The 27,901-nt window shown below is 35.6% G+C and overlaps 2 protein-coding genes across 4 annotated transcripts in view; one reads left to right on the top strand and one right to left on the bottom strand.

Moving 5' to 3' along the window:
* The first annotated feature begins 36 nt into the window (after positions 1 to 36).
* On the top strand, positions 37 to 17,079 carry TMA16 (translation machinery associated 16 homolog). 2 transcript variants are annotated; one of them, XM_045552058.1, is made up of 7 exons: positions 37 to 364; positions 6,436 to 6,548; positions 11,029 to 11,066; positions 12,208 to 12,292; positions 13,486 to 13,634; positions 15,393 to 15,435; positions 16,856 to 17,079. In XM_045552058.1, exons 1-7 carry the CDS (start codon positions 362 to 364, stop codon positions 17,034 to 17,036), a joined length of 612 nt encoding a protein of 203 aa, XP_045408014.1. In that variant the 5' UTR covers positions 37 to 361; the 3' UTR covers positions 17,037 to 17,079. The 2 variants fall into 2 exon arrangements, with proteins under 2 accessions (XP_045408014.1, XP_045408015.1); XM_045552059.1 differs by lacking the exon at positions 37 to 364 and adding an exon at positions 5,462 to 5,808 and having other exon boundaries at positions 10,974 to 11,066.
* Positions 17,080 to 22,267: 5,188 nt separating this feature from the next.
* MARCHF1 (membrane associated ring-CH-type finger 1) overlaps positions 22,268 to 27,901 on the bottom strand; it is a 77,313-nt gene continuing 71,679 nt past the window's right edge. For both annotated transcript variants that reach the window (XM_045552056.1, XM_045552057.1), the window contains one exon: positions 22,268 to 26,600. In XM_045552056.1, the coding sequence (XP_045408012.1) occupies positions 26,302 to 26,600 (299 nt within the window). In that variant the 3' untranslated portion in view covers positions 22,268 to 26,301. The remainder of the gene's footprint in view (positions 26,601 to 27,901) is intronic.

Genomic DNA, 27,901 nt, shown 5'->3' with positions numbered 1-27,901 from the left:
CGACTAGCCGGGAACGAGGAACACCTGCGAGCCGGGCTCAAATCCCTACCCTCGCACTCAGCGCCCGGCCCATTTCAGCCTCCCGCCCAGGCTCCCCCACCGCACCCGGCGAGCACGCAGGGCTGGCGAGCCTTTTCACCTAGGGCTTGAAATCTGACACGGGCGAAAAAGACAAGGTCTCAGTTTCCGCGGACGTTTTACAGAGATCCACTCGCCCCTCCCTTTCCGGTAGAGTTTGTGCCGGCTGCTTTGGTTCCACGTGTGTTCTGGCCGGGGTACTCGCGGAGGTGCTGGCGCTGCGACTAGTGACCCTGACCCGGTCCAGAGTGCGGAGGTGTTCCGTGGCCGCGAGGACGTCACCATGGTGGGCCCCCTTCTGCTTCCCTGAGCCCGCTCAGTTGGTTCCTTGGAAGGCTCCTGTCAAGCAGGCAGGCAGGGAGGGAGCGGTTCGGGAACCGGAGCCCGGGGAGGATGCAAAGTGAATATATTGGGCGGTGGAGCTGGGGTGGGGGTGCGGGTCCCAGGCCCGGCGTCCGGACCTTAGACACTCAGAGGTCCTTGTCTGAGCGCTTTAGTGCTCACTTGCCGCCCCGCTACTCTTTGCCTCGTTCCTAACTTCTCCTTAGTCACTGCCCCCTTGGGTAGGGATGGGAGTGGGCAACCCACATCTGTGTATTGTAGATGCTCACTGGTAAATGTATGTGGGAGTTCGGCAAAAGTTTTGAGAGTGTTGGTCCCACACCTGTGCCCCCTCTGGCCAGTGTGGCCTCTCAATGAGTTGTTGCTTCTTCCTTGGCGTCGGTTCATCGTCGCCGATTACTGACCCATTCCTGCCCCAAATCCTGCCTCTTTGGTCACCCCACCCCCATTCCCGCCAGGGTACTGAAGCTATTTTGTTGTTTTTATTAAAAATTGAGTAGTTACAATAGTATTTATAAAACACATTTAAGTGTAAAGATAGGCAGTATAAGGAACTCGCCTTTCCCCTGCAGGTAGTTTAAGAAATAAAACATAGCCTTTGAAAGCCTCTGTGTTCTTTTTGAACCTGTAACCTTCAGGCACCCCTCAGAGGCACACAATATCTAAATTTTGCGTTTATAATTCCATTATTTTTCTTTATAGTTACTATATATGTTTGTATTCCAAAACAATATGTTGTTTCTTCGCTGTTTTTTTTTTTTTTTTCACTTAATCGTTATGATCTTGAGACTCATTCTTGAATTGGAGCATGTTTTAAATATTCATTATTCGGTTAGTTTTTAGTAAAAACAATCAAAAACGTTTATAATCTGGTAAAAAAGTTATGATACTCTGGCTACAATGTAACCTCTTTGTTCCTTTCTCTTTTGCTTTTTTCCTTTTCGTTTTATGTCATTTTTGTCTTTCTTGTCTATAGTCTGTTTTTTTGGTTTTTGCTTTGCATTAGATTGTACACATTTGTATAAATTCAGTATTTGCTTATGACTATATTTGTCTGATTTCCAACCCTTTATAATTTTCTTTTCCTTTTTAGCGTGGAACATTAAAGCAATTATATGTTATTGTATGTTGATTGAGGAGGTTGATTGGCATTTGACTGCAGTTGTCCTTAACTATCAGAGACCTTCATTTTTGTCGTGCTGTATAGTAGAAGTATATTGCCTTGGCATAAAAGTCAAAAGAGTGACATAGATCTGTGCTCATTGGCACATTTCTGGCCCTGTCATTTATATCATCATCAGTGGTTCTGCTGCATCAAGTACAGCTCACAGTGTGGTCCCAGAGGACTGAGTTTGGGACCTGTCTTTGCTAAATAGCTTTCTTGGAATTACTTAACCTACCATCTGTTTAATTGGCATACCAGTAGTACCGACCTCATAGAATTGTTCTGAAAATTAAATGTGAAAGACTTAGCCCAGTGTCTAGAGCTTAGTAAATATTAGTTATTAATTTCAGTAATAGAAATAAATAGTAAAGAGTACAGCTTGTGGTTGTCCACCTTTGTTACTTTGCTCATTTATGTTTTCTTACTGTGAATCTGTGCTGGAGCTCAGTAGGTTCATATCTTTTTCTTATATCAAAATTTAACTACATGAAGAATCTTTTCAAATTAAATCCATTCCACTCAGCACTTCTTTATTGTGCATTAAAAAGGTTTTTAGTGATTACGTACTACTAGGCATTCAAGTATACTCCTTTTTATGTAAGCCTGTTATTTGAGAGCCTAAGTGTGCTTGTTTTCCTCAATAGCTAGATTATAAACCATTAAAAAGTATCCTATCATCCTTTCTTGATTTGTCTACGCACATGCATTGACCATTACTGACTACCTAAAAATTCCTTAATGGCAGGAATTATGTGTTGTTGGGCTCATACTTCTGTGAGCTGTAACAACAAATCAGTTTAATAAGTCTCAGATAATCTGCTACTAAAAAACTTGCTTCTGAAAGTTAATAAAACTAAAGAAAAACATTAATGAAAATCTACCTAGTATACCAGTTTTTTTGGGAACACTATTACATGTACATGGTTTAAAAAAATAGTAATAAGTAGTTGTTCATGAAAAGTGTATTAGTTTATTATTACCTGCTATAAAAAATGGATACCAATTAAATGGCTGAAAACAGATTTATTTTCTTACATTTCTGGAAGTCAGAAGTCCAAAAATTTTTATCTCTTACTGAGATAAAAATCAAGGTGTTGGCAGGGCTGTCTTCCTTCGAGGGGCTCTAGTGAAGAATGTTTCCTTGGCTTTCCAGTTTCTAGAGGCCATCTATACATTCCTTGGCTCTTGGCTCCTCTCATCTTCAAAGCCAGCAGCATAGCATCTTTAAATCTTCCTCCAGAAAAGGTCATGTGTTCTCTGACAATGATTCTCCTGCCTTCTTTATAAGGACCTTTAGGATTATATTAGGCTTAAATGGATAATTTCTCAATCTCACAGTCTTTAATCACATTTGCAAAGTCCCTTTTATGTATGGTAGTATATTCCCAGGTTCCAGAGGAGTTAGGGCATGAACTTCTTTGTTGGAGGGAGCAGGTATTTTCCTTTCCACTAAAAATAAGTCTTTTTCCAATTCTGTTGTCTGAGGCTCCAGTTCACTTGAGAAACAGCAACGGTTAGAATTTTCTTAGCTATTCATTCAGATTTTTTATATGCATGTACCAGCATATATTTATGTTCCCTAACCTCCCTTTTTATATAAATAGTATACTATACTCATTCCTATGTCCCTTGCTTTTGTCTTACCTTATCTTTGAGATCAACCTATACAAGTACCTATAGGTCTATCTCTTGCTTTTTAAACAGCTAATATTTTATTGCTTGCTTTTACTATCATTTATTTAACCAGATCTCTGATCAACATTAAATTGTTTACATTCTTTTGCTGCTACAGATACTGTGACAATGCTGCATTAATTACTCTCTTTTTTTCCCTTTGGTATATGTGTAAATACGTCTGTAGAATAAATTAATAGAAATGGAATTCCTTGATCAAAAGATATATGCCATTTATATCTTGATGGGGACTACCAAATTGCCCTTTAGAACAGGGGTCCCTAACCTATGGCGAGTTGTGTAAATGTTTCATTGTATATCATTATATATTACAATGGAATAATAATAGAAATAAAGTCCACAATAAATGTAATGTGCTTGAATCATCCAAAACCATCCCCTCCCCTCCACCCCCCCAGGCCATGAAAAAACTGTCTTCCGTGAAAACGGTCCCTGGTGCCAAAAAGGTTGAGGACCACTGCTCTAGATGACTATACCAGTTTGCGCCCACAGCCTCCCTAATGCAATGTTAGTAATTTTTTTGTTAGCCTTATACATTGATAATTCTATTTTATTGAAGTTTTAACTTACATTTCTTTTAAGTTAGACCACATCTTTTTAAATTTTTAAAAAACACTTGTACTTTTTCTGTGACTTGTTTGTATTTTTTTCTGTTTTTATTTTGGTTGCTGATCTTTTTCTTATTAATTTTATAATAACTTTTTTATGTTAAGGGAATTAGCTCTTTGGTTTGTGTTGCAAATATTTTTCCTTGTAGTTTGTCTTTTGGCTTGGTTTATGATGTTTTGCTGCCCAGAATTTTACATTTTTATGTATATAGTTAGATTTGTTATTCTTTTAAATCTTCTGGATTTTATGTAATGTTTAGAAAGACCTTTAACACTCAGTGATTCACCTACAAAGAAGAAAATATTTTTTTCTAGGACCTGCATGATTTCATTTTTATATTTAAATGTGATGTAGGAGGAATTTAGAGTGTGGAGTGATATAGCAAATATTTAAAAGAGAGATTTATGTGCTTTTTAGTTGTTCCTCGGTATCTGAGGAGGGTACTGGTTTCAGAACCCCCTTGAATACCTAAATCCACGCATGCTAAAGTCTCTTATATAAAATGGTGTAGTTTTTGAATAAAACTTATGTACATCTTTTCAAGTCATCTCTAGATTATAATACCTAATACAATGCAAATATTACATAAATAGTTGTTATAATGGTTTTTGAATTTGTATTGGTTTTTATTGTTGTATTATTTTTTATTGTTTTTATTTTCCAAATATTTTCTATCTGCAGTTGGTTGAATCTATGGATGCAAAACCTATAGGTGCAAAACCTGTGGATGTGGAGGGCCAACTGTACTTTATTTACATTTTTTGAGTACTGGAAATATTGAATGCTAATCTAAAACCTGAACACACAGCAAATGTTACCAAAAAATAAGTAACTAGCTCAGCTAAACTTTTGTGATCTAAAGGATGAATTATTATCAAATGCTCTTCTTTGTCTTACTTCATTACATAATATGCACTGTTAATTTTTTTTGTTTTTGGTAACATTTACTTTGTGTTCAGCACTCTGAAGCCTAGGCTTGATCAGTAGTGATTATTTTCTAAATCACTACCAAATCTAATCCAAAAGGACATTTGGAGTTCCAGTAACTGACTTACAAATGAAATGTTCTAATTTAAATACCTAAGAAATTTGGAATTTATTTATCTACTATTTATATCTTGATACAGTTTTTTAAAACTATGAGTGTTGGGATGGTCATGGTGGTTGGTGAATTGCCTCAAATAAGACTGCCTTATTTCTTGTTGTGTAATTGTCAAAAAGAGTGCCTCTTACAGGGACTGGGACAGAGTCATTATTCATTTAGATCTTTAGATAGGCTATTACCCTGCTCCTTTTCAGTGCCAGGCCAGCAAGAAAATCTCTTTTTCCTAAGAGCAATTAATTTAAATAGAAATAAAGTAAACTATTTGAACCGATCTGAGCTAGAATTTTTTTTATTTTTAATTTCTAACAAAAGACCCAGAAAAAGGGATAAGCATGAATGTGTATTACAGTTCCAGTGGCTGGATGCCAGTACCATATAATAATAGAGACAGAAGACAAGTACTATTGATTTTAAGGTGAAAAAATGTGAACTATTTTGTGTGTGTGAACCAGGAATAATTTTTTGAAGTTCCTTTGTTTCAGAGTTAAGTGAAGTAAGCATTTAGATTTTTATCATGGAACTTTAGCACTAAAATTGCTCAAAAAGATTACCTTTATTTCTCTATTGTCTCCCATCTTTCCTATTTCTTGCTGGCTGGAGTGGAGACCTGGTATTAAGCCATCTTGGACTATATAAGTATCAGCTAAGAATCATACACAACATGCTGGAAGGAGCCTGGATCCCTGAGGGCTTCATGGAGCAGAGCCTCCACCTTCTACTTTTAACGGGAGAGAACTAAACTTTATCTGGATTAAGCCATTATTATTTTGGGTTTCTGTCGCAGAGAGCCAAACCTGATTTCTAAATAATATGGGTAAGATAATATAGATAAGGTATAGAATTGTATAGGAATAAAAAATTACTGAGATGTCTAGTTTGGAGGACTAAATCAATTGTGACCTAGGTAACTGGCATATAGCTTGAGCAGGAAAATAATTTGTACCCTTTTGGATGTGCTAGTTTTGAGATGGCTTTTATTATTTTCTCTGTTTCTAATTTGCACAGGCCATGAGCCGAACTTTTATTTTGCTTGATTCACTGCCCACTCTGTTCCACATGCAACTTCTACAATCAAACTCCCACTAATAACCTATGTTCCTTCTACGCGCTTAATCTTCTTAACTGTAACACAGATTTCCGGCTCTGAGTCTCCTCGCTACATGGAAGAGTTGAAGAGCTGAGTTTATTGACCCCTTCTGTGCCTTTATTCTCTTATATCATGGGGGAGTAGTTCCAAATGTATCATTTCTTTTATGACCATGGAAACAAAGACTTAAAATTATTTAACAAGTCTGATTTATCTCCTGATTTCTGGTGTAGTATTTCTGGCTCACTACATTTCTGTTATATTAATGTTTTTAAAATTTATTTTTAAAGGAAATTTTGTGACTGGAGTCACTTATAAATCCCACTATATGTTATGTGTTTTTGTATATTTTAGCCTAAAGCACCAAAGGGAAAAAGTGCAGGACGGGAAAAAAAAGTCATCCATCCATATAGTAGAAAAGCAGCTCAAATTACAAGAGAGGCCCACAAACAAGAAAAGAGGGAAAAGTAAGTATCTTTTCATCATTTGTATTATGGATTGGTAAAAAGCCCTTTATACATTTATTCTTCAAACATACATCCTTCCACAATATTCTTTTCCTCTCTTTAATAAATGTTTAAGTGTGTTCTGTGTGCTGAGGGTAAAACTGAACAAGGACTCTACTTTTACAGAGCTTACCTAAAACAGATAAATAAATTTAAATAGTAGTTTGTAATAAGTGTAATGAAAAATTAAAAAGGCTTATGGGATTGAGAATGAGAAAGAGAGGTTCATTTTACATAGGATAGTCATGGAAGTCTTCTCTGTAGAAGTTACATTTGAGCAAAAAATTGAAAGATGTGAGGGAGTGAGCTATCCTGATATATGTATTGGGCATATAGGTTAAAAGTGCCTATTAGACATGTAATAGGAGATGTAGACTAGGCAGTTGGATATGTTGGGTCTAGTATTCATAGAATAGGTCAGGGGTGTAGACACAAATTTGGGAGCCATCAGTATCTGTATGGGATTTCAAGCTATGAAACTGGGTGAGGTCACCTATGATTAACTACAGAGAAGGAAGAGAAGGAAGCCAGGAATTGAGTCCAGAGAGCCTCTACTGTTTAGATGTTGGGACAAGGAGGATTTCATAGGTGAGACCGAGAAGGAGGAAAAAGAAGATGGTATTTCAAAGATTCCTTAAAATCAAGTGAAGACCAAATAAAAATTATCATTTTGACTATTTTAAAATAATTTTGCCATTTTAATGAATGTTAAATGCACACTAGGTGATGGAAACCGGCACTTTCATTGTTACATGATGACTCCTTGCCTAAGACAAAGCCATATTTAGTAAAGGTTAGCTGTTTCACAATGATGTGGCTAGAAGCTTTCTGGAAGAGAATAATCAAGTGTTGAGATAGCATAGTCAAATTTTCTTTCTTTATCGGGGAGGTGTTTTTTTGTTGTTGTTTTTTTTTTGTTAGCATAAAGGTTAATTATGATGACATAGCAGTGTTGCTTTAAAATGGCAATTTTCAAACTTCAGGTATTTGTGTATCATTTTCATGATTTTGTTACCTTTTTAACATGATTTGCTACTACTACGTGCAATTTCTTTTATCACCTACACCAGTATTTCATAAACTTTGATATACAGGAGATATACCTGTAGGGATCATTAAAACTGTTTGTTCCAAGCCCTACAATTTTCCAGGTATTGCTGATGTTTTTGCTTGTGGTTTAGGAACTATACTATGACAACCACAGACCTGTACTATTTAGTTTCCCTTAAATACCATTTTTTAAAAAGGAGACATTATATCTCCGTTAAAATCAAGTAGATATTATTACCTGCCCTGAATGGTCTGAGCCTGAGACATCCTTTTGTGTTATCCTTGGTGAACAGATTTGGCAAAGGTTGGAAGACTTGCCAGATAGACTAATACTAAGTTTTATCCTTACTATAATGTGAAAGGATCAAAGGAAAATGGAGGAGGGGGAAGCAACTTGCTTACCACTTGATTAGCGATTATTTAATTCTGTGCCTATGAGCTACTTAATGACCTTAACTGGTTTCCTAAGGAACAATGGTAGCTAGTCTATACTTTTCCACAGAACCCAGGATTCTTTGTACCACTTCCTGGAGTTTCTTTTTTGGGAGAAGAGGGGCTGGGAAGTCAGGGAGTGTATCTGTTAGGACACTGTGCCTTTTGAAGAGTGGTAGAGGATACAAATCCAGACTTCCTGCATCGATCAGGTTGATGCTTACTGATGACCTCAATTTAGTTAAAGACACTGCAGGAGAGAATAGCAAAGCTAGAATAAAAGTTCAAACATGTTCTTCATCTTAGGACTCTGAAATACCGCTTCTATTCATAGAAACTATGAACGGAAACTGGGATGGGCACGTTGCAAACAGTGAACAATTTGCAGGCAGCAAATGGCTATTCTATACGATATGATTTTAGCCTTATTTTATGATTTCTCAGCATAGCAACATTTTGGCAAAGAATTCTAGATGCCAAATGAAAATGACGCAGTCTGGAAAATTGACAAAGGAAACTAAGCATGATGGATAAGAATCTAGAAAACAACTGCTTTTGAGAATTAATGTTGGTGATGTCACCTCACTTAAAGACTTGATTGTCTTTAAAAATCAAATTCACACACTGTCTGCCTTATTAAGAATTTTTCCATATTTACATGCAGTTATAGTTTGAAATACTTATCAGATTTCTCCACTTTTCTCTACTCCAGCGGGTACCACTGTAGTTGGGGCTCCGATTGAGTCTGTTGAGAATTATTGCAGCTTCTAACTAGATTCAATAGTTGAATCTAGTTAGATTCAACTTGAAAGGAATGAATTCCTCTCCAAGCCATTCTCCACCTTGTTATGAAGTGTTCTTTGTTTTTTTGAGTCAGCTTTGAGGTATGATTAACATACAACACAATGGACACATTTTAAGTGTACATTTTTTGGGTTTTGACAATTGCATACATCGGTGTAACCACCATGATCAATATGTAGTAGAATTTTATCTTTTTAAAAAATTTCCTTGTGTGTCTTCCCAGTCAATCCTCATCCTTCACCCCTGGCCTCAGGCAGCCACTAATTTGCTATTTTATTTGATAGGTGACATTTTTATCTTTGTTGTTGTTTCATATAAATGGGATCATTCTGTATGTAGTCTTTTGTGCTAGCTTCTTTCACTTAGCGTAATGTTTGTGAGATTTATCCATGTCATTTTATGTATTGTCCATTCCTTTTATTGTGAGGAGTATTCCATCGTACGGATATGTGGTTTGTTTATCTATTCACTGTTGATGATCATTTGGATTTTTTACAGTTTTTGGCTATTATCAGGGGTCTCCAACCTAAGGGACCAGCCACCTGTTATTATGAAAAGTTTTATTGGAAAACATTTATACCTGTTCTTTTTGTGTTTTCCATGACTGTTTTCAGACTATAATGGCAGAGTTGAATAATTGTGACAGATTACATAGCCTCCAAAGCCTAAAATGTTACTATATGACCACTTAAGAAAGTATTTGCCAACCCCTACTATTATGAATAAAGCTACCATCAACATTCATGTACAGGTGTTTGGTGAACATATATTTTCATTTTTCTTTCATTTGCTAGAACTGGAATTGCTGGGTCATATGATAGATTTTTGTTTGAATTTATAAGAAAATAAGTTTATAAGAATTGTTGGTTCATAAGTGGTAGTACCATTTTATATTTTCATCAGAGTGTAAGTCATCTTTGCTACATATCCACTTGAACATGTTTTGTTAGGTGTTTTGTTTTTTCCTTTTTAATTTCAGCCTATCTGGTAGGCATGTAGTGGTATCTTAGTGTGGTTTAAATTTTCATTTCTTGATGACTAACAATGTTGAGCATCTTGTTATATGCTTAGTGGTCATTTATATATGCCTTTGATGAAGAATCTATTCAAATCTTTTTGCACTTTTTGGTACTGGGTTGTTTGTCTATTACGTAGTAAGAACTGTTTGTATATTCTAGATATAAGTTGTTAGTTACTTGTATTATGAGTGTTTTTTCCCATTCAGTGGCTAAAAAGGTTTTTGTAAAAAAAGGCTTCATTTTATTTCTCCAGTTTTCTGGTTGTGTAAAATGGGAGGGTGGTTTGCTTATTACTCCTTTATGGATAAAAGCCATGTGTACTTCCCCTTTATACAAAGCCTTCTCCTTTAGCAAAGAGTTTTCTTTTCCCATTCCCATGCTCCCCATCCTCTTTTTTTTTTTTTAAATCCTGAATAACCTTTCTCTGAATATTCAGATCTCAGCTCAAAGGTTATTTGCTCTGGAAAACCTTCCCAAATCCTAAAAAGTCCTATAGGTGCTTTTTAAATATGCTTTTGTGGCTTTGTATGCATCTCCATGTTTTCATTGCCCTCTAGATTTTAAGCTTGTTGGGACAGGGACAGTGGCTTATTATGTTCATTGCTAGAGGATAGTGTAAAGTCTGGCAAAGACTAGGTATCCAAAGAGCTCTTCAATGAATAATTATTTCGAATATCAATAATAGGCATATATTACCTATAGTCTTTCTGAGAACAAATGGGTTTTTCATTTTATTATCAAATTTATGAAAAGTAATCATCCTATGTTCTTAATAAAGTTTAAAAAATGACAGTAATGCATTTCAATCTTGGTGGCAATCTTCTAGAAGGTATGCATTATTCTTGTGCACAGTGTTTTGCATATTATACAAAACCCATCTGAACATTCATAATCCAATTAAGCTTTCAGTTTGTTTTTGGGACTAGCTTGTTCTGTAAGCTTCCTTTAATTATTGAAGAACTAAAACAAATTCTGATAACATTTTGTTCTGATCATTTAAAAGAGAAGCATGGCATAATGTGTAAAAGATTGATCCTTGAATTAAAATTTTTTGGGCAGTTTTTCATGTTGTTTTTGACAGATTTTTAAAGCTTGCTTTGGAAATTTTCTAACATGGATATGCCTTTTCTTCCAAGATTAAAGAATGACAAGGCCTTGCGTCTCAACCTTATTGGTAAGTGGGTTTTACTTATTGAAATTCTGGCTAGAGTATATGGATTTCTGCCCTATACCTATTTTTATGTTTATTTTCCTAGTGAAATACTATGTTTATCAAAGTGAATTTTCTTTACCACACTGGATTAAAATGAAACAAATCAATCATTAAACTTTTGGAATAAACAATGTTAATGATTTCTAGCTTGGTTTTTCAGAAATTGTTTATATTTAAACTTGAAGTTTAATTCTAACTCCCTAACTATTAGGATTATGGAATATTATAGCTTAAGTATTATGGAAAAACAATTCATATTTAATGATGTAGATACATGGATCTTCAATCTCTATCTTGGTGTCACAGTCTCTTCTTGGGGGGTCAAATTTATTGTTAGTAAATTTTTACTGACAAGTCTAAGATTTCAAAATACTATTAGGCTTTATTACTAAAAGGTATTTGAATCCTCATCTCTAATGCTTCATCAGGTTATAGAAAAATATTTCTGAACGGGATATTGGTATGCTGTAATATTGAGATATCTAACTGAAAGTGACCCTGATGGTTAGATTTATTTATAAGAATGAATTCTGTTGGTTCTTGGATAATATTGCTCAATCACTCTTTGCATACTGGAGCAGCTCTTGTGTGTTTAATGTACTTACTAACTTTGGGGCCCTGGACAGTTTACTTAACCTCTCTCATCTATAGATGGGGACATAATAATACAAATTTTCATAGGAGTGTAAAGCTATTTATATAGTGTTTGCAGCTTATTAAATGTTCAGCAAATATTATTTTTCATCATTGATCATTTATGTTTTATTATTTTAGACAAATTTTGTCCTTTGCTTTTTAAATACTTAGAACTTCATGTTCTGTTACAGTATTCTTTTTTCTTTTTTTGCATCCATATTGGATAAGAAATACGTACAAAAGAGCATCCCTCCCACCTCTGTCTTTTCCCTAAATTAAAATGTGACAGTTTAATTTCTGACAGACTGGTTTAATTAGCTTTGAGCCCACACAAGACTTTATATTTAACATTGAAATAAATTTTGGTTCTGTTTTAAACACATCAATGTTGAGAATTATAATAAATACGTCTTTGCTCAAGTGATGGCTTGTGGTGCTAAACTATCTTGGTACTTCTTATTCATAGGTGAAAAACTTCAGTGGTTTCAAAATCATCTTGATCCCCAAAAAGTGAGATATTCAAAGAAAGATGCTTGTGCATTAATTGAAAGGTAAACCCTGAGCAATATTATGAGCCAAAGAGTCAGAAAAGGTAATTCTCCAACCTGGTTCCTTAAGAGACAGAGCTCTGTCCTGCATTTGCAGAAGAGCAAATGGGCTTTTTTAACAGAAAGACTTTGGGTTTATATCCTGGCTTAGCTACTTTGGTAGGTTTGTAATCTTTCTGGGCCTTAGAGTGGTAGTTAACCCAGTTTCTTGGGATCAGGAAAGCCTTCCTGGAGAAATATCTAAACTGGCACCTGAAAGGTAGGGATTAGCAGATCCAGGTAAGGTAATGTGAAGAGTATCTAGTCAGACAGAATATCTAAAAGGTCCCAAGGTGAGAGCAAAGAGAACATATTTAATGATCTGCCAGACATTTAATATGACTGAAATAACAAGTTTAAGGAGGAAAGTATAGCAGGTACCAATAAGTGACAACAAGCTCATGAAGGACCTTAGGTGTCAGTCTCACAGTTTGGACCTTCTCTAAGGGCATTAGGAGCCATAGGAGGCTTTTACATCAAGCACGTGAGATGATCATGTTTAAACTTTAGAAAGGTCAGCAGTTGTGAGAATGAGGAAAATGTACGAGGGAGACATGGCTCTGGCCAGGGTACCGTTGAGAGGCTGATGTAGACATCTAGGCAAGAGATGATGGTGGCTTCGTCTTGGTCAGTAGTAGTGTGATGATGAGAAAGGAACCATTCTAGAGATATTGAGAAGGTAGAAGTCTCGGTCTTTAGTGAAAACTTAGATATAGAATAAAGGAGAGAGAGGAGTCCAGGAGTATGCCTGCATTCCTCACTTGGGCAACTGGATGAATGGTCCTACTATTTCCTGAGATAAGAAGCCCACGAGATGGAGTAGTTTGATGGGGGAGGTTGGGGCTAGGGTGATGACACGTTTGGTTTTGATGTGCTAAGAGTGAAGCCACTAGGGGACGTCTAAATGGAGATGGTGGTGGTTGACTGTGGTAAGTGGTTGAATATGAGAGTCTGCAGTTCAACAGATACTTTGATAGCAGGCTGTGATTTAGTCCATGAAGTTAAGGAAATGGTAGAGTTACCAGGGAAGGAGTACAGAGGTTTGAGGACCTGAGGAACATAAAACATTTAAAGGACAGCTAGGGACTAAAATTTCCATGAATTAACATAAGCCAAATATATAAGACTTTGCAACTGATCATTTTCTTATTTTTCAGGTATTTAAATCGATTCAGCAGTGAGCTGGAGCAGATCGAGTTACATAACAGCATCAAAGACAGGCAGGGGAGGCGGCACTGTTCCCGGGAGACAGTCATCAAGCAGACGATGGAGCGGGAGCGGCAGCAGTATGAAGGTTATGGCCTCGGTGTGTACACTGTCATTATTTTTTCTTTTGAAAACACATAGCAGTATCAGATTTATAATTCATTTCAAGGGTTTTATTTATTCTGTTTATTTAGTTTGGTTTTTCTTCCTTTGATTTCCTTTTCCTTGTGAGTGTTTAGAATACTTCTGGATTCTTTTTTCCCTCTGCATTCCCAACTAAACTATCAATTTTGTGACAGTGACATCATATCTTTCTACTGTGATAGGAATACTGATCAACACTGACTTGTCCCTGGAACTTCAGATTTGCAGTAGCAAACTTGGATTTCTCAAACTTTCTGCTCAGATGTCTTATGGGCATCTCAAACTTGACATGTCACAAAGCAAGGTCCTGTTTTTCTCCTAAAACTTGCTCCTCCTGCGAGTTTTCTGTTTTAGTTAGTGACATCACCACTTTACCAGTTGCTCAGATCAGAAACCCTGGAGTCACTTTCACAGTTCACATCCAGCTCATCAGCAAAATGTATTTAGAATCTGATGACTTTACCACTGCTACCACCATCTCCCTATTTCAGGCCGCCATCATCTCAATTGTACCCTTGCTACAGTCTCTCAGTTGGTCTCTGTGCTTCCACTCTGTCCCCCTAAAGTCTGTTCAACATGTAGTGGCCAGATTAATTGGCAGTAATTAACAGAGCACATCCAAGATGAACCTTTATTGGCAACAGAGCCAGTACTGGAACTTAGACTGCGGTTCTTCTGACTCTGCCACAGTGCTTCTCCCAGAATCAGGGATGTGTCTGGTGGACAGACTCCAACAAGTTTACAGGTGTGTAGGATCCTGTGGGAAGTTTTCACCGAATTCTGTTTTGATAAGGCTCTGAGAAGACTAGATATGACCACCCCCCGCCCATTTCTTGGTGGTATAACTATTTCTTACTCATTTTATTAAAATTCCTTTTTAAAAGCTTTTGTATTTAATTTTCATCTTTTAATACCTAGCCCTTCACACTCTTATTTTCTGAAACTATTGTAAAAGTCAGTATGCAGTGTACCCAACATGTTTGTTTTATCTTCATTATTTGATAATAAATTTTAGTTAATATTGTATTGCATTGGCCAGATTTTTTCCCACAGTATTTCAGTGTTTGTTGTACATATTTCCTGTGTTTCACCAATTTAAGTATGATCGTGCATATTAGTTTATGATGAATTTTCTAATCATGGTAAGGAACTGTCATACACATAGTTTTTATTAGAGATGGGTTTAAATTTTATTGAACTTCATTGAGTACCTATTGATTATAGTATTTTAAAATTTTGTTTTCACATTTTGATAGTGTGATGTTTTTAACATTAAACAATCCTTGCATTCCTTAGATAAATTCTACTTGCCAAAGTAAAGTATATGCTTGAAAAAATTGTATTTTTTCACCAAGAAAAAACATAACATAATCTGGCATGTTATTTTAGGGGATTGATAATTAAATTTTTCTGGATAACTTTTATGGTTAAAAAGGACAGAGTTTATTTTGTTAATAGGTTTTATTTCATAGATTCTGTGCTAGAATTTATTATTTAATACCCTTTTTCTTAAATCATCATCTTAAACTAAGCCCTTTATACTTGCCAAACTTAACTTTTCATGTTAAAGATAGCAATGCTTTGAAATCCTGTTTTCTTTTGGATATTCTTGCTGTGTCTCAGTTATTGTTTGTTGTATCTGAAATAATAAATTGGAGAAACTGTAAAATGATGAAAATATTGCCTAATGCATATAAATTATTTTCTTTTCCAGAAATTCCAGACATTTTGAATGCGAGTAATCTGAAAACTTTTAGGTGAGTCTGTTTTCTTGTTCCCTTGAAGCTGCGTGTAAAATATATGAGGCATGAACTTTCTTCCCTTTTGAGTCCAGACATTAGAACTAAAAGCAAATCAGGAATTTCTTTTAACTTTTTCTCTTTTATCAGACCAAGTAAGAATTTTCTGAATTTTTGTTTATTTAAAACACCTGATATACACCGAAATGATAATGCCATTGTATACCTTTTGTTTTTCAGTATAGTCTAAAATACTTTAATACTTCAAAGAACTTGATTTCACTGTTCTTCCCCAGTTCTTATTTTTTAAAAAGATAATAGTGACAGACTTGGTGGCTCAGAGTCACATCTCCAGACTGTTGTGCATCAGCCTCTTTAGGAAAGAAGATGGTTAATGGGGAGTGATATCAGGGAAAGGAACTGCGTGGTCCAGTGGTCCTTCTAATTGTCCTCCTGTGTTTTACCAAGGAGACCACTGAGTAGGATTTCAATTATTTAGTTTTCAAACATAAGTTCTGTTTTATCAATCATTTTGGTCTTAACTAGACCATGTTCATGGGTCTGAAATTTAACATTAATTGAACTTAGATAAATTTAAATACAGTCATCTTTTATACTTCTGAATACATGGAAACTAAATTATCTCTAATAAAATTCATCTATCCTATTTAAGAAGCAGTTTGTTTATTAGGTCATGTACAGCAGGTACTTTATAACATGGAGTTTAAGATCCTTTTTATACCCTAAATATTTTTTTTGCCAGTAATCTTAAATAAATAAATATACTTCTTATTTCTAAAACAATATATGTTCTGCCACCTTCAAAGTAAGCCAGAAACGAGAGGAGATGAGCGTAGCCTGTTAGTATTGCTGGTTAGAGTTCTCAAAACAAACTTCACATTGCTCCTACAGTAATTAATTGTCACAGAAAATACTGAGGTTGAAAAGCTGAAAATTTTCCATTATAAGAATAGCAGTGGTTTGATTGCTGAAATTTAGATGCGATTTATCACTGTGTGTGCAAAGGAAAACCTTTGTGCATTTTGGAGATTTGCTGGGTATGACATAGTTCGTACTTTGGAGATTCTTGATCCATATAGCCTGACGGAGGGAGATCAGTAGGGAGAATAAAAGAATGGAACAGAGTTTCATTGAAACTCCTACCTAACATTTTCCTCTATTGCTTTTGAAGTTTTAAATATATGGGATTCTCTGTGCAGTTACTACCATGGTAGATGAATGAGAAAATGCAATAGGTTTGGAAAAAGAAGCCTCAGTTCTTAGGATGTTGTATTTTTTCCTAGTGAACTTATATTGGTTCTTTCTAGTGTATTTGAATCTGCTATAAATTTGTAAACTTTATTCTACTTTCACAGTTTTGAAATTGACTCTCTCCTGCTTTCCTACTTCAACTCCTATCAACTCTTTCTTTGTCTAGGGAATGGAATTTTGATCTGAAGAAATTACCAAACATTAAAATGAGAAAAATTTGTGCAAATGATGCAGTTCCCAAGAAGTGCAAGAAGAAAACTATTATAACTGTAGACGAAGACTTTGGGGATTTGGAACTAAAAGATGAATCAAGTGACTCAGATGAGGAAATGACTGCAGTGGACTAATTGTCTTTACTTGAATTGAAAATAAATAATTTGAGACCTTCAAGTTACATTAATTGATTAGATTATGGTACATGCTTGTCAAGATACAAGAATTTGCTATTTAACTCATTTTCTTACATCATTAAAGTTCCATTTGCAGTTTCAAAAATGATGTTAGGATTTTTATTTAAAAATGAAGAATTGTTTTTTTATATACATTAAATTACTAAAATAGAAGTGATCTACAAAAACTATTTAATCTGAATTTCAGGGGTGGGGAGCAATATGAGTGAGGACAAAAAATGTTTTAATTTTTTTCCTCATGTGTATTTAGGATTATGTAATCTCACATTTTGGGAAATGGACAGTAACCTGTTTTCTAAAATGTCCTGGTGGATACTTCTTGACCTGTGATGATAGCAGAATTATCTTTCAGCAATTGTGTCCTACTAACTCTCCTTTTAAAGATTAAGCCTATTTTCTTTTATTATAAAATAGAGAAAAAATGTGATGGGAAATTTGTATACACTGATGGATTGTACATTATTATTTTATGAGCCAGAGTTAAATGGTAAAAACAATTAAAACAGTGATTATTGATCTCCCACACTTGATCTTTTGACAAAAGGGATAGATAATATCAGGTTAGCTCCTTTTGATTGTATATTATTTTCTGCTTTCTTATTGTGAAAAGTGATAGGTTTTATTCATGGAGACGGAACTAAAGGTTAGAGAATCAATGATTTTAATTGTGTTATTTTTTCTTCCAAGAGATAGGTTGACATTTAACTCAGTATTTCAAGTATCATGAAAAACATGGATGTTGTAGAATTGTGTTCTTCACAGAACTTGTTAAATGCAAATATCTTGTTTTCTAAAGGATCCAATGCAAGTGTGTTTGAGTATTTTCAAGAAAAGAAAACAATGCTGTATAAGGTTAACTAGATATCAACTACATCTTGTTAACAGTTTACTTCAAATATAACTATTTTACTTTTGAAAGTTAAAAATAAAATGTATTTCCATAATTTTACTTGTTATGGTTCTAATTATTTCACTTTCAGTGACGTACTTGATGCTGATTAGCTGTAGTAATCTATTTAAAAGTGTGGTTTAATGATTACATAGTAAGTTAATATCTCTTTAGTCATTGGAAAGTTTCCTTCTCTCTCTCTCTCTCTCATTCATATTTAGTCTTAAAATGGCTGTAAAAACTGAGTCACAAGTTACATACTGTAAAGAGAATAAGAACTGTTTTATCTGGACTGGTACTTTAAAGCCCAAACTGTTAGATGAATAACTTGTGAAATTGGCAGATTGTCCTCCCCCTCAAACATTTGTTTCTAGTTTCCCCTGTGCTGTCAAAGCAAAAAAATTAACTAACAAGTTACACTGCTGGGAACTAGAACAGATGGATAAATATTTGTTGAAGAATGGATTTACTTTATCCTTTAGGACCATGACAATCAACATTATGTTACTCATAGCTGGACCGAAGTAGCTGAAGAGGTAATTTGTCTGTAGAGTGATGCTTTAAAATTATACCCTCAATCCTTGTCTGTAGAACATGTTCTTTCTGTGCTAATAACTTGTACTCCCTTCATCTGACCACTTTCAAATTAGTAGCATATTTTTGTAAGACAGCTTCTACAGCCCATCACGATGGAACAAACTAAAGGGAACTTTTTTGGCACTTCTGTGTAAACTATAGTAATTGTATTAGGCATTGCAGGCCAAATGTAGTTTCTATTGCATTATTTGTGTTTGTGTGCATATGTGTGTGTGTGTGTGTGTTTTATCACCCTTTAAAAATGTAAAAACCATTCTTAGTCCGTAGCCATACAAAATAGTCCACAGGGGGCAGGACTGACTTGCTTGTCATAGTTTGATGACTCCTGGTATAAACCAATGAGCTGAACTTCCAGAAACATAGGTTAATGATACATTTCTAACTTCAGAGCAGCTCTAATATCTGTGGTCTGTTTTCCTAATATTCTCGTTGTTGTCTTGCCTTTCTGACAGAGGTAACCCTTTAGGACCCTGTTCACCTCAATAGAAGCTTTTTCTTTCTTTCTTTCTTTCTTTTTTTTTTTGGAGACAGAGTCTTGCTCTGTTGCCTGGGCAGTCTAGCCCATGGCGTCAGCCTAGCTCACAGCAACCTCAAACTCCTGGGCTTAAGCAATCCTCCTGCCTCAGCCTCCCAAGTAGCTGGGACTACAGGCATGCGCCACCATGCCCGGCTAATTTTTTCTATATATATTTTTTAGTTGCCTGTCCCGATAATTTATTTCTATTTTTAGTAGAGAGATGGGATCTCACCCTTGCTCAGGCTGGTCTCAAACTCCTGACCTCGAGTTATCCTGCCACCTCGGCCTCACCAGAGTGCTAGGCTAGGCGTGAGTCCCATGAGTCCCGCACCTGGCCAGCTTTTTCTATTCTACAGGAGCAGGAGATTGTGGTAGATGTCCTGTTTGTTCTACTGCCACTTCAAAATAACTTCCCCTTTAGGTCTTTGAAGTTCTATCATTATCTCCTTTTCCTTATTATCTTACCTCCCAGAAGGACATTCTGCCCACTGGTTGAATACCGTAGCTGTTGCTCCTGGCTTAGTTTTCTTCTCTATAGCAGTCATTTTAGTGACTCCTTATGGATAACAAATACAACACAATTGACCTTTAAGTTTCCTAATCTTTTCCTCCATCCCATCACAGGCCTCTCAGTGGTCACACCTGGATCCTTAGCAACAGCTGAAACTTTCTGTAGGTTTGATTTTGAGAATCCCATTCTCCATTCATTATTTCCTATCCCTCTCCTTTGCTAAAGTTCTGTACTTTGACTTCACTCTCATTATACACCATCGTCTGTCTCCTGTCTTCGGGTTATGTTTTGTTCAGCTCAGCTTCAGGTTCCTAGTTGCTTCCTTGCATATGTCCTCAGTTCCTTTGCCTCTGACTCTGCAAAATATTCTTTCAAAGCCCACAGTAAGTAACACTCAGCTATTATCTGTTTCCTTCAATGCCTGTTCCCACAGCGCTGAGCATTGCTGAAGAATACCAGACAGCCCATCTTCACATTCATGCTAGCAAATCTAAAGTGGATTCTCAATACTGTTTAGCAGTCTTACTATGTTCCCTATTAAGTTCGTTTTCTATCTTTGAGATACTTGTTTTATAACTTTTTCATATTTTCTAGCTTATCTTGAATACTAGCCTCCTCAGTGTTCAACTGTTGGCTTTTTATACGTCTTTGAGAAAATAAAAACTATCAATTTTCTTCTCTTTTGATTTAATGGATATAGTATCTTTTTCTCCTTTCACAGGCAAATATTCCAACTTAAATTCTGGTCCCCACTCCCTATTGTGTTCTCAGTAACCTTGATACTCCCCCAAGTTTTTCACCTAATTTCTCAAGCCAGAAATCTGCTTATAAACAGTTTTTGATCCTTCACATTCTCTCTCCCATGTCCTCCCTTAATCTAATTAACAAGTATTTCTGGATCCACCTCCAAAATGAAAGTCAAATCACTCCATGTTGAGCTGTCTCTGCTTTTCAGCCTTACCTAAGCACCATGTCTTGCCTGTCCTAGGTGCGGTGGCTTCCTAACTGGCCTTCCTGCCACCATTCTTGCTCCTCTTGCCAGCACCCTGATGACCTTGTGTGTGTCCACTTGGTTCACATAGGCAAGGTTTTGCCGCAGCTCACCTGAGCCTTGGAACAATGTCCTGTGATCTTCCTGGAACATGAAGATACGAAGGGTATCAGTTACCTCCCTATCTTCCAGGGAGGATACAGCGAGCTTGTCATTACCTCCTGGGTTCTGATGAATTATGAGACTCCACCTCAAGTGCCGTTAGGGTATAACTGCAGGCTATGAAACTACTGTGCTTAGACACAAGGTGGAATCGGTATCCCAGCAGCAGGGTGCCCTACCCCCCTGTGGCATTATCATGTCATCTGGTCCCTTTTCTGTTTGTATTGCTGTGGGACAAGACATACAGGGCGGTGGCATCTTTATGTTTGTATTTTACTGCCTATGTAAGTATAGTTGGCCCTCCATATCCAAGGGTTTCGCATCCCTGGATTCAACATCCACAGATAGAAAATATTCAGAAGAAAAGCTGTACCTGTACTGAACATGTACTGGCTTTTTCTTGTCATTATTCTCTAAACAATACAGTATAACAATTTCCATAGCATTTCCATTGTATTAGGTATTATAAATAATCTAGAGATGACTTTAAGGGTACGGGAGGATGTGCCTAGGTTACATGCAAATACTACCCTATTTTTATATCAGGGACTCGAGCATCCGTGTATTTGGGTATCCACAGGAGGTCCTGCAACCAACCCCCATGGACACGGAGGGATGACTAATAACTGACTCTAACAATGGCTTGTTTCTTTACTGGCTGAATCTGTCAGCCTTGCGTGGCATTTCCACTCAGGCCTTCGGTACCTGCTGTTCACTCTGCCTGCATTGCCATCCCCCTGAATTTTTGCAAGCCCAACTGATTGCGCTTCTCATCCTTAGGTCTGAACTTGAAAGTTACTTCTCTATCTAAAGTATCTCTATGCCCACACCCTTGCTACTATTAATATTAATAGTTTAGTGTCATTAGCTGAACGCACAATGACAGTGAATAGTGATCTAGAAGTGTTTACTTTTGGGTGATGGGGAAGGTAATAAGGTCAGATATCCAATTTGGGCAGAAAAATGAGCTCATATTATTAGCAGACTAGTAGAAAGACCTGTAGGTGCCCTGAGCCAGGCAGTCCTACCCTGAATTTAGATTTAAATGTTGGGCATTTGGAAAGGGACATTTTCTTTGCTATCACCAAACCTCTTAGAAATAGAGTCCAATGTCTTTCTCTTAATGTTGATTATCCATGCAATTGTCTGAATCCACTCTTATCTCTGAGTAGAAAAATACTGTTATATTATTACTTTTCTATATCCAAACCTTATTCTTGAGAAAATCTTTTTAAGATTACATTATGATTTTTCTTAAACTTTTTAAACAGGTTTTGAAATTCTGTATAGATTATTTTCATTGGTTTTCCTTTGTAATGCACCTGTTTATTCCTTTTTACAATGTTACAGGTTAGTCCACGGATGTTTGCTTTAAAATAATTATAAATACAGCCAGACCCTTGTAAAATCTTAAATGAAAAATATCCCAGCGTTTGAATGTTTCAGATACAAATCTGCAGGAATCCCAGTATGTTAGGCAAAAAGTATAGAAACCACAACCAAGGTTTGGGTCACTTATTTAATATACAAAGTTTTTCACAGATAATTTTTTCTTAATTTGTCTTAGCACACAGTATTCACAAAACAGTAAATTGTTAATGCAAGAGAATTAGGTCAAACCAAAGATGTACAAATGTCCAATTTCAAAAATTGCACACAGTTAAAATAATTTTTTCTTCTTTGTTTTAATGCAATATCCAATTTCAAAATGGGCTTTCTTCAATGTGGAGGAAACACTGCAGCCCAAAATAACAGTACTTCCTTTCAACTGTATCGATATGTAAAATAGCACCATTGGGCTGATTTAAGGAAAGAAAAAAGGTTTTCATCTTTCTTAATTAAAGTATTATATAACAACTGTAATAATAATGACGATAACTTTTAAAAGCTCTACTTTGTCCCAAAATACTCATTTTCAAAGCAAGGAAGCATAAATTATGTGGGGCAGATGGAATAATCTTCCCACCTCAGCCCCCAAGACCCTTATAATTTCTCTTAATGATGTCTTAAACTTTTTTTTAACAGGTTTTGAAAGTCTGTATAGATTATTTTCATTGGTTTCCCTCTGTGATGCAGCTAACTTTTCAGCGAAGGAATAGATGTTTTAAAGGGTACCAAATGACCTTTTGTAAAACAAGATAAAATATAACTATGAGGACATCTCTATGGGACTGTAGTCACATGTAACAGCAGCTCAGTGTGCGATTTAATGCTGGGGCATTTTGAAAGACTTCTTCACTATATACCTTTCTTCCCTCATTAATGCATTGCTGTATCCCAGGTTCTTAGGATCACTTTGTTTTATTTTGTTTTTCATTCGTGTTTTGTTTTTGTACTTAAGCTTAATTGCCTTTTGGGCTCAAGGTGGAATTTCATTCTTTTATAATTTATTAACCTTTAATCTTATACAATAAAAGTGACAGTTCTTTAGTTAAAAAATTAATAGCATTAATATCTGTGGTTTATGGTATTGATAGTATCACAGATTCATGATTATAAAAAGCCAAGATTTTGAATAGAACTATAAGTTCATTTTTCAATTTTAGTCCTTTGTTTCAATTGCATTTTATTTCTTACATGAGCAGGTAAACATGCCTCAAAAAAATTGTCACTGTATAGTGCAGTTTCTCTTTTGAGGAGTGTATCCAGTTCACATAAAGCACTACCACAAAGCTAAATCTTTTCATTGTTTGAAAGGGCAAATATTCCATTGCCACACAGAATATGAAAAGAAAATAATCAACATTGTGTTTTAAATGCATGTAGTTACTTGATGTTTGAATCATAAACAGCCATTGCAGGAAAGCTTTTTAAAGATCGAAATTTAGAACTTCAGGGTTTGAAAGGGTCAGAAGAAGAGCAAAATAAAATATTGACTTTTAATCTACCAGGGAGCTATATTGTTCTCTCATTTCAATAAAATCAAAGCCCACAAAAGTTAATTTCAACAATTTAGGTGTAGTTTTAAAACCCCATGTCATCTTTTGTCATTAATATAGTAATGCTTATCTTTACTTTTCATTTTAGAAATGTTTTCTTGGTGTTAAGTGTAGCTCTTAATAAATGAGGCTTTATTCTAGCCAGTCATCTCCCACTGTGAACTGAGCTCTGCACTTATCTATCTTGCTTAGGTTTGTACAGAATTTAAACAGTATTTTCCATGGTTATTAAGGTAAATAGTCCTTTTACTTCCAGAGCAAACAAAAGAGAAATCAACATTTCTTTGTTTGCTGGTGACTAGATTGTTCCCCCAGGAATATTTGTAAACAGCATGTTGTCATTGCTAAACCACAGGAAAAATGGATTAGTAAAAAACTTAGAAAAATTAACAGGAAAATTGTATCAAGCTTAATCTCTTGGGTGTGGTGTCATGGTTAAATCACCCAAAGCTTTCTTATTCATAAATGTATTTATCTTAAATCTTTAAAACAGAAATTTAAAAGGAATTTAATACAAAGTGTAGTTTGTTTAAGGTTCATATTATTTTTAAAAAACACCATGTATATCTTTATTTGTACGAATTTTTGGTTCAGTTCAGTTACCTCAACTTTGTTTTCCCTAAGCTTTTAGCAAGTTTTAAGAAAGATGAGTTTTAAACCTTTTGTTTCCTGACTGAATACCTTAACATTTTTCTTGTGTATATACATGAATACACACACACACCACACACACACAAAATCGACATCGTTTATCTTTTCTTTATTTCTAGGATCGGGACTATTTGGACTCAGTGTCAGCCACTACTAATATTCATACCATCTTTCTCCTCATAAAAAGGTTATTTTTTTTTCCTTTTACCTATGATAATCTGTGAACAACAAGCACACTGATAATTACAAAGTGCATCGATGTGATACCCAGATCTGTGCAATGCAATACCCATGCTTTGGTTCTTATGGCCATCGTTGTCTTTCACATTAATAAATATGACAGCTAACAAAAATAAGTCACCCTTTCTTATGTAGGACATCTTTCTTTGACAGGCTACTATATCTGTAATCAATCTAGCTCACTGCAATATCATTCACACTTTAGTTTTACATGAATATCCAAGAAACATAATAATCAATTGTCGAACCTAAACAATTTATTACTTATCACAGAATCTGTTGAATATTTTTGCTTCCCAACTGAGCAAGGGAAATCCTGTCAGCTTTTAACAATAACCTCTAGATTCTTGATCTAATTACCTATCAGTTAAGTTGATGTCACCTTGTGTGGAAAAAAATAAAAACAAAAACAAAAACAAAAACTTAACACATTTGATTTAATAATAAAAAATATTTAATTTTTATTTCCCTACCATAAGTGCTTCATAGTAGCAAACAAACAGAAGTTAATTTCACAACTTTGCTACAGGCAGATTGCTTTATCTTTCTATACTTGACCCTTTAGAGAAATGTGAACTACATCTAAGTCTTCAAACCAGGGTACTTAATTTGATTCAGTGCTTTATAAAATCATACCATTTCTGGGGCTTGAAATAAAAGAATGAATGAAGCTGCTGTTGTGAAATATTCAACTGTTAAAAAAAGCAGATGCCTAGTCTCTAATTTTGGGGCTGTGCTATCCAACGAAGTTAATTCAAATTGAGATCTGCTGCAAAATACAAAGTGAATTTTGGGTTTTGAAAACCTGGTTCAAAAAAAAGAGATGTAAACTATCCTATCTCAATAACTTTTTATATTGATGACAGTTGAAATAAGTTATATATATAGTGTTAAATAAAAAATATTATCAAAATTAATTTCACCACTTATTTTTGCTTTTTCTAATGGGGCTACTAGGAAATTAAAAATCTACATATGTGACCTGCATTTGTGGCTCATGTTCTATTTCTATTGGACAGCACTGTGTTAGAGGGGCCAGACAAAATAGAGGAGCTGATAGCTGATTTCTGTGGGAATTTAGCAGAGCTAATTAAACCCAAAAATTCTCTGAAAATCTTCCATTCATGATTTAAACAATTCTGTGCATTAATGTCCTCAGATGTATATTGCATCTGTTTTAAAAACATGCATCTGTCAAAATAACTGGACTCCACTATAGCCATAAAAATCTGTTAGCTGTCCGAGTATATCAAAATATGCATCCTCCAAGTTTGCTTCCAATGTGACTCAAGGATAATGCCGACAATTTCAGGCTTAAAACCAAATATGTTTGTTATTTCCAAATGAGATAGTTAACATTACGAGGCCCTAGAAGAAATACACATTGCGATTCAAGTTTGCAATCTTGAACTTCTCCCCTGCTACTACGAAGAGTATCACGGTCCATTTAATCGTTACCTCAAAGCATCCATTGCTCCAGTGGTTCTTAATTGTCACATTTCCATATCACACTTCAGGCTACACTTCATGGGATCCTGGTCATTTGGTGTGTCCTCCTTTCCTTTTTGAGCAAAGTAAGGAAAAATGCATCAGTAGGAGAAAGGAGGAGCTGAAGGAAGTGAAAAATTCAGGATCACTTCTGTCACTTGTAGTGGCTGAGGGCTAGAAAGATATTCTTCGGTGAAGAAACTCCCAACTGGTTCCATCAAACTGATACAACTTCAGGGGGGCCGCCCTCTGCAGATGGCAGTGAATTTGTACCTGTTTGTGACACAGGCACTACCACGGCGTCCTTGACGTCTGTGTTCACATTGCATGAGAAGTTCTTCTCCAGTTTTTTGGCAGTGTCTGGGCAATTCTGTACAAAGATCACACGGTTGTAGGCCTTCAGCCTGCGCCACAACTGAACGTAGACTTTACACTGCACGTACATGAAGACGAGCCCTCCTGTAAAGCCAATGGCCACCACAACCAGTTTTGTCCAAAACGGCCATTCAAGGACACCTTTGAAATAAGAAAGAAAGAATATTATGGATAAATTGTTATCTGTGGATTTGGTCATTTTTTTCTATGGCCCCTTCAAAATACCATACCTGCCTGCTAAATTATGTTGATAAGGAGTATATTGTTAATTACTAGTAAGAGTTATAACCTGGACTGGCTTAATGCCTTTCAAATATCCTAAATGTATTGTTAAAATTGTGTATGAGGAAATTTTCTTTCCTGCCACTGTGATGATCTCTGTTTCTCCCAGCTTCAGGTCCCTCTCATAATTATCAGATACTGTGTTAGACTCAGACATTTGGAAACTTTGACATTTATCCCTTATAGCTAAATCTTTAAGGAAGGGCAGTGAACCTACTAAGTGTTTAAGAATCAGAATTTAAAATCTTTTTAAGAAGATGAAGTAATGGGTACATGTATGGGCTTGTACATATAGGTCCTCCCCTTTACCCTCATTCCTTTTTGAAATTAATAAAAGGAAGGAAGAAGGAAAGAATGAAGGAAGGAAGGAAAAGGGAAGGGAAAATAAGAAGCTACAATAGTCACCAGAGAGAGAAAGAGAGAACTCTTGAGCCTGGACACACAAAAGATTTAGGATTTTAGTCATTTGTTTCATAAATCATATTTGTCACTGAGAACCATCACTTTCTTAGACATCCATATTTTCTCTTAATTTCCATCACCATTATTAGTAACAGGCTTTCTTTTACAAAGAAACAATTTAAAAATTATTTCACAGGAGTTTCTGTAACTACAACAGGGAGTATTTAGGCCACACATTATTAATATTATGAATGTTAGATGTATCATGGTCAAGAGTCCACCTCTTGCCAACGTCAGGGTGGTGCAAGGAACATAACAGCTGTCTTCATTATGTGAAAAGTTGTCACGTAAAAGAATATAGCTCAGTATGGTGCACCAGGAAAGACTGGTGGAAATGCATAGAAACCACAGTAAATGAAGTCAAGATTCTACTTTGGGTTTTTATTTACTTATAACAATGACAGAGTTATAACAAATATCCTACCTGTGTCTTGTAGTAATGACATGTGCTTTATGCTTCTGGAAACAAAGCAGATGCTATGCCTTGTTTACATCATGATGAAGCATTTTGTACTTGAAGATTAACCGAAAACAACAGGGTCACCCTGTCTGTTTATGGCCCCAAAATAATGAAACATTGAGCATTTCTTATATTCCCAAACTCCCAGAAAGGGTAATTTTATTCTTGACTTTTACATAGCTGATGTTTCCAGTTATGTCAAACCTTTCTGGATATGATAATCATGTGATAAGATTTT

This window comes from Lemur catta, chromosome 5 (assembly GCF_020740605.2).
Source record: "Lemur catta isolate mLemCat1 chromosome 5, mLemCat1.pri, whole genome shotgun sequence".
NCBI classification, from domain to species: domain Eukaryota; kingdom Metazoa; phylum Chordata; class Mammalia; order Primates; family Lemuridae; genus Lemur; species Lemur catta.
Note: the sequence above shows the minus strand (reverse complement) of the source record. Positions and strands in the feature narration are given on the sequence as shown.

Coding starts and splice junctions, on each gene's coding strand:
- TMA16 (XM_045552058.1), top strand. Junction 11,067..12,207: donor CTTGCGTCTCAACCTTATTG/GTAAGTGGGTTT, acceptor TCTTATTCATAG/GTGAAAAACTTCAGTGGTTT. Junction 13,635..15,392: donor GTATGAAGGTTATGGCCTCG/GTGTGTACACTG, acceptor TTTCTTTTCCAG/AAATTCCAGACATTTTGAAT.